Source organism: Nerophis ophidion, linkage group LG06 (assembly GCF_033978795.1).
Source record: "Nerophis ophidion isolate RoL-2023_Sa linkage group LG06, RoL_Noph_v1.0, whole genome shotgun sequence".
NCBI lineage: Eukaryota > Metazoa > Chordata > Actinopteri > Syngnathiformes > Syngnathidae > Nerophis > Nerophis ophidion.
Window position 1 is genome coordinate 17575082 of NC_084616.1, and position 8282 is coordinate 17583363.

General features: G+C 39.8%; 1 protein-coding gene across 1 annotated transcript; it reads right to left on the reverse strand.

Moving 5' to 3' along the window:
• Window positions 1–674: 674 nt before the first annotated feature.
• Window positions 675–6835, reverse strand: LOC133554007 (bone morphogenetic protein 7-like). The gene is made up of 4 exons (XM_061902329.1): window positions 6817–6835; window positions 4826–4902; window positions 1202–1312; window positions 675–1112 (listed from the first exon to the last, which is right to left on the reverse strand). The coding sequence occupies exons 1-4, from the start codon at window positions 6833–6835 to the stop codon at window positions 963–965; spliced, it is 357 nt and encodes a 118-aa protein (XP_061758313.1). The 3' UTR covers window positions 675–962.
• Window positions 6836–8282: the final 1447 nt, after the last annotated feature.

The window sequence follows — 8282 nt, forward strand, 5'->3', positions numbered from 1 at the left end:
ATTAGTGCTAGGTATTCGGAGCATTTCACGTAAGCTGCTTTTATACCCAATCACCTGTTCCCAATTACCCTGTTCACCTGTAGGATGTTCCAAATAAGCGTTTGACGACCATTCCTCAACTTTCTCAGTCTTTTTTGCCACTTGTGCCAGCTTTTTTGAAAAATGTGGCAGGCATCCAATTCCAAATGAGCGAAAAATTTATTTTTTTACCTGTTTGGGAAGAGCTGGACAAAGTGGCTGGGGAGAGGGAGGTCTGGGGTTCCCTGCTTAGGCTGCTGCCCCCGCGACCCAACCTCGGATAAGCGGAAGAAGATGGATGGATGGAACGTTAAATATCTTGCAAATTATTGTATTCTGTTTTTATTTACCATTCACACAACGTGCCAACCTGCGATGAGGTGGCGACTTGTCCAGGGTGTACTCCGCCTTCCGCCCGAATGCAGTTGAGATAGGCTCCATCACCCCAAAAAGGTAGAAAATGGATGGATGGATGGACAACGTGCCAACTTCACTGTTTGGGGTTTTGTACTACTTCCTGTCTTTTCCTTAATAAAAGGGCTTCTTCTTACCTGCCAATGATCTCCAGTCTCTGCATCCTGGGGTCCAGCCCCACAATCCAAACACCAAGGGTAGCGAAAATCTTAACAAATGTTTTTTTTTTTTTTTTAACCAAATAAATTCACCGACATATTTTATTACAGCTGGGGAAGAAAAAAAGTGACCAAATGTCAACACAAAACTTCTACCTGCGACATTTAGCGACATAAAAGCCTAATAAATACACATTTGACAACATTATTTACACACTATTGTACACGTGAATAGAAAATGTCTTCAAATGTCTTGTGTACACAGTAGAAAGCACAAAAGAGTGTGTGTGTGTGTGTGTGTGTGTGTGTGTGTGTGTGTGTGTGTGTGTGTGTGTGTGTGTGTGTGTGTGTGTGTGTGCGTGTGTCAGTGGTCTAGTGGCATCCACAAGCTCTGACCACCATGTTGCGGTACTTTTTGAGGATGACGTTGGAGCTGTCGTCGTAGTAAAGCACGGACATGGCGTGGAGCTGCGTGGGAGCGCAGCAAGGTTTTGGAACGGTGTCGGGGTTGATGAAGTGAACCTGCAGGAGGAGAAGAAGAAGAAGAAGAAGAAGGAGGTGACCATGGTGACTCATCATGTTGGGATGGTCACCAGACAAACTGGACTGACCAGAGTCTGCACGATGGCGTGGTTGGTGGCGTTCATGTAGGAGTTGAGCGGGAAGGCGCACTCGCCCTCGCAGTAGTACGCGGCGTAACCTTCAGGGGCGATGATCCAGTCCTGGGCACACAATATGTAAATATTCATAAGTGTGAATACCATGATGTAAATATTCATGACTGTGAGTACCATGATGTAAATATTCATAAGTGTGGTTACTATGATATAAATATTCATAAGTGTGGTTACTATGATGTAAATATTCATAACTGTGAGTACTATGATGTAAATGTTCATGGCTGTGAGTACCATGATGCAAGCATTCATAAGTGTGGTTACTATGATGTAAATATTCATAACTGTGAGTACCATGATGTAAATATTCATGACTGTGATTACCATGATGTAAATATTCATAAGTGTGGTTACTATGACGTAAATATTCACAACTGTGAGTACCATGATGTAAATATTCATAACAATGAGTACCATGATGGAAATATTAATGATTGAGAGTACCATGATGGAAATATTCATAATTAGGAGTACCATGATGTGAATATTCATATAAGTAGTAAATATTCATAATTGTGAGTACTAAGATGCAAATATTCATATAACTGTGGGTACCATGATGTAAATATTCATAACTGTGATTCCCTTGATGTAAATATTCACAAGTGTGGTTACTATGATGTAAATGTTCATAAGTGTGGTTACTATGATGTAAATATTCACAACTATGAGTACTATGATGTAAATGTTCATAAGTGTGGTTACTATGATGTAAATATTCCCAACTGTGAGTACAATGATGTAAATATTCATAAGTGTGGTTACTATGATGTATATATTTACAACTGTGAGTACTATGATGTAAATATTCATAAGTGTGGTTACTATGATGTATATATTTACAACTGTGAGTACTATGATGTAAATATTCATAAGTGTGGTTACTATGATGTAAATATTCATAACTGTGAGTACTATGATGTAAATATTCATAACTGTGAGTACCATGATGTAAATATTCATAAGTGTGGCTACTATGATGGAAAAATTCATAACTGTGAGTACTATGATGTAAATATTCATAACGGGGAGTACCATGATGTAAATATTCATGACTGTGAGTACCATGATGTAAATATATTCATAACTCTGAGTTCAATGATGTAAATATTCATGACTGTGAGTACCATAATGTAAATATACATTACTGTGAGTAATATGTTGTAAAAATTCACAACTGTAAGTACCATAATGTAAATATTCGTAACTGTGAGTGCTAAGATGTAAATATTCATATAATTGAGAGCACCATGATGTAAATATTCATATAACTGTGAGTACTATGATGTAAAAATTCATGACTGTGAGTACCATGATGTAAATATTCACAACTGTGTGTACTATGATGTAATTATTCATAACTGTTAGTACCATAATGGACATATTCATAATTTTGAGTACCATTATGCAAATATGTATTTAAATGTGAGTAGCATGATGTAAAAATTCATAACTGTAGCTACGATGATGTAAATATTCCTATAATTGTTAGCACCATTATGTTAATATAATAACTGTGAGTACCATGATGAAAATATTCATAACTGTGAGTACCATCATGTGAATATTCGTATAACTGTGAGTACCATGATGTAAATATGTCATGTCTTCTTGATCAGGTCTTTTTTGGCTATGTTCTGTTGACCTTTGGACTCCTTAAGTTCATGTTTTTTCACTTCCTGTTTTGTCACCATGACGACCAATCAGTTCACCTGTCCTCACGACTCACGCACCTGATTCAGTTGAACTCACGCACCTGTTTTCAATCACCACATCACTATTTAAGCCTGTCATTTTCTGTTGGTCGTCCTGGCGTCATTGTGTTCGTTTCATGTTCTGTTATTGCCACAGTAAGTCTTGCTTGTTTTATGCAATGTCAAGTAAGTTCTTTTGTTATTCAAACCACAGTTTAGTGCGTTGTTTAGTTCGTGTTTCATGTGCCAAGTTGTTTTTGCCTCCGCCGTGTGCGCGCCTTTCGTTTGTACCTTTTTTTAGTGAAGATTAAATCATGTTTTTACCTACATGCCATGACCCGAGTAGTCCGTCTGCCTTCCTGGGAGAACGACCCCGCAACAAGTTGTGACCCCCCCACCGTGACAAAATATTCATAACTGTTAGTACCACAATGTAAATATTCATATAATTGTGAGTACCATGATGTAAATATTCATAACTGTGAGTACCATGATGTAAATATTCATATAAGTTATTACTATGATGTTAATATGCATAACTTTGAATACCGTGATGTAATTATTGATAACAGTGAGTACTAAGATGTAAATATTCATATAATTGTGAGTACCATGATGTAAATATTCATATCATTGTGAGTACCATGATGTAAATATTCATAACTGTAAGTACTATAATGTAAATGTATGAATAATTGTAAGTGTTAGGATGTAAATATATTTATAATCGTAAGTATTATGAAGTAATTATTCACAACTGTGAGTACCATGATGAAAATAGTCATAACTGTGAGTACCATGATGTGAATATTCATAAAACTGTGAGTACCATGATGTAAATAATCATGACTGTGAGTACTAAGATGTAAATATTCATATGATTGTGAGTACTATGATGTAAATAATCATGACTGTGAGTACTAAGTTGTAAATATTCATATGATTGTGAGTACTATGATGTAAATGTTCATATAATTGTGAGTACCATGATGCAAATAATGATGACTGCTATGATGTAAATGTTCATATAATTGTGAGTACCATGATGTAAATATTCATAACTATAAGTACAATGACGTAAATATATTTATAACTGTGAGTACCATGATGTGAATATTCATAAAACTGTGAGTACCATGATGTAAATAATCATGACTGTGAGTACTAGGATGTAAATATTCATGATTGTGGGTACTATGATGTAAATGTTCATATAATTGTGAGTATCATGATGCAAATAATCATGACTGTGAGTACTATGATGGAAATGATCATATAATTGTGAGTGCCATGATGTAAAAATTCATAACTATAAGTACAATGATGTAAATATATTTATAACTGTGAGTACCATTAAGTAAATATTCATATAATTGTGAGTACTATGACGTTAATATTTATAACTGTGAGTACCATGATGTAAATATTCATATAATTGTGAGTGCCATGATGTAAATATTCACAGCTGTGAGTAACATGATGTAAATATTCATATCATACAAGTTAGTACTATGATGTAAATATTCATAACTATAAGTACCATGATGTAAATATTAATAACTGTGAGTACCATGATGTAATTATTTATGACTGTGAGTACTATGATGTAAATATTCATAACTGTGAATACCATGATGTACATTTTCATATAATTGTGAGTACCATGATGTAAATATTCATAACTGTGAGTATCATGATGTAAATATTCATAACTCTGAGTATAATGATGTAAATATTCATTACTTTGAGTATCATGATGTAAATATTCATTACTTTGAGTACCATGATGTAAATATTCATAACTGTAACACATGGAGGCTGAAAGGTAACATTGAGTTTCTTCCTGGCTGTGAAGGAATCGTACCTGCCACCCGAGGTCTCGGAAGCTGACGTAGAGCTCGTGCTTCTTGCAGGCCTGCTTCAGATCCGTGCTGCTGTTCTCTGTGCACGAAGACAACGTCCACAACAATCAGACTGTCGGACTAAGTGCAAACATCTCAACAGTCAAGGGTCAAGGGCACCAGGTCAGAGGTCACAGCTTTGGCGTTCATCTCACACAAACTTACGCACACTTTTTCTGATTGCTATCTGCAGGTCTCGTGTGCTTCATAGACATGGACAACATGACACGTCCACCATGTCCACATGATCACAAGTCCACATGATCACGTGACCACCATGTTAAAGTTAAAGTTAAGTACCAATAATTGTCACACACACACTACGTGTGGCGAAATTATTTTCTGCATTTGACCTATCACCCTTGATCACCCCCTGGGAGGTGAGGGGATCATTTTTGGTGATTTAACCCTCCACATGATCACACGATTGCATCTCCACATGATCACATGACCACCATGTCCACATGATCACCATGACCACCATGTCCACATGATCAGCATTTTCACATGATCACCATGTCCACATGATCACATGACCACCATGTCCACATGATCACCATGCCCACATGTCCACATGATCACCATTTTCACATGATCACCATGTCCACATGGTCACATGACCACCATGTCCACATGATCACATGACCACCATGTCCACATGATCACATGACCACCATGTCCACATGATCACCATGCCCACATGTCCACATGATCACCATTTTCACATGATCACCATGTCCACATGGTCACATGACCACCATGTCCGCATGACCACCATGTCCATTTGATCACATGAACACCATGTCCATATGATCACATGACCACCATGTCCACATGATCACCATTTTCACATGATCACCATGTCCACATGGTCACATGACCACCATGTCCGCATGACGACCATGTCAATATGATCACATGAACACCATGTCCATATGATCACATGACCACCATGTCCACATGATCACATGACCACCATGTCCACATGATCACATGACCACCATGTCCACATGATCACATGACCACCATGTCCATATGATCACCATGTCCACATGATCACTTGACCACCATGTCCACATGATCACATGACCACCATGTCCACATGATCACCATGTCCATATGATCACATGACCACCATGTCCACATGAACACCATGTCCATATGATCACATGACCACCATGTCCACATGATCACATTAACACCATGTCCACATGATCACATGACCACCATGTCCACATGACCATCATGTCCACATGATCTAATGATCACATGACCACTATGTCCACATGACCACCATGTCCATATGATCACATGACCACCATGTCCACATGATCACATGACCACCATGTCCACATGATCACATGACCACCATGTCCACATGATCACATGACCACCATGTCCACATGATCACATGACCACCATGTCCATATCATCACATGACCACCATGTCCACATGATCACATGACCACCATGTCCACATGATCACATGACCACCATGTCCACATGACCACCATGTCCATATGATCACATGACTACCATGTCCACATGATCACATGACCACCATGTCCACATGATCACATGACCACCATGTCCATATGATCACATGACCACCATGTCCACATGACCACCATGTCCACATGATCACATGACCACCATGTCCACGTGATCACATGACCACCATGTCCATATGATCACATGACCACCATGTCCACATGATCACATGACCACCATGTCCATATCATCACGTGACCACCATGTCCACATGATCACATGACCACCATGTCCACATGATCACATGACCACCATGTCCACAGGATCACAAGACCACCATGTCCACATGACCACCATGTCCATATGATCACATGACTACCATGTCCACATGATCACATGACCACCATGTCCACATGATCACATGACCACCATGTCCACATGATCACCATTTTCACATGATCACCATGCCCACATGTCCACATGATCACCATTTTCACATGATCACCATGTCCACATGGTCACATGACCACCATGTCCGCATGACCACCATGTCAATATGATCACATGAACACCATGTCCATATGATCACATGACCACCATGTCCACATGATCACATGACCACCATGTCCACATGATCACATGACCACCATGTCCATATGATCACATGACTACCATGTCCACATGATCACATGACCACCATGTCCACATGATCACATGACCACCATGTCCACATGATCACCATTTTCACATGATCACCATGCCCACATGTCCACATGATCACCATTTTCACATGATCACCATGTCCACATGGTCACATGACCACCATGTCCGCATGACCACCATGTCAATATGATCACATGAACACCATGTCCATATGATCACATGACCACCATGTCCACATGATCACATGACCACCATGTCCACATGATCACATGACCACCATGTCCACATGATCACATGACCACCATGTCCACATGATCACATGACCACCATGTCCACATGATCACATGACCACCATGTCCACATGATCACATGACCACCATGTCCATATGATCACCATGTCCACATGATCACCATGACCACCATGTCCACATGACCACCATGTCCACATGATCACATGACCACCATGTCCACATGATCACCATGTCCATATGATCACATGACCACCATGTCCACATGATCACCATGTCCATATGATCACATGACCACCATGTCCACATGAACACCATGTCCATATGATCACATGACCACCATGTCCACATGATCACATGACCACCATGTCCACATGATCACATGACCACCATGTCCATATGATCACCATATCCACATGATCACTTGGCCACCATGTCCACATGATCACCATGTCCACATGATCACATGACCACCATGTCCACATGATCACCATGTCCATATGATCACATGACCACCATGTCCACATGATCACCATGTCCATATGATCACATGACCACCATGTCCACATGAACACCATGTCCATATGATCACATGACCACCATGTCCACATGATCACATGACCACCATGTCCACATGATCACTTGGCCACCATGTCCATATGATCACCATATCCACATGATCACATGACCACCATGTCCACATGATCACCATGTCCACATGATCACTTGGCCACCATGTCCACATGATCACCATGTCCACATGATCACATGACCACCATGTCCACATGATCACCATGTCCATATGATCACATGACCACCATGTCCACATGAACACCATGTCCATATGATCACATGACCACCATGTCCACATGATCACATTAACACCATGTCCACATGACCATCATGTCCACATGATCTAATGATCACATGACCACTATGTCCACATGACCACCATGTCCATATGATCACATGACCACCATGTCCACATGATCACATGACCACCATGTCCACATGATCA

What these genes read in the sequence shown, in the direction of transcription:
- LOC133554007 (XM_061902329.1), bottom strand. An exon ending in TCCGAGACCTCGGGTGGCAG is followed by an intron (nt 1,313 to 4,825) that starts GTACGATTCCTT and finishes TTGTGTGCCCAG; the next exon opens with GACTGGATCATCGCCCCTGA. An exon ending in ACGCCATCGTGCAGACTCTG is followed by an intron (nt 1,113 to 1,201) that starts GTCAGTCCAGTT and finishes CTCCTCCTGCAG; the next exon opens with GTTCACTTCATCAACCCCGA.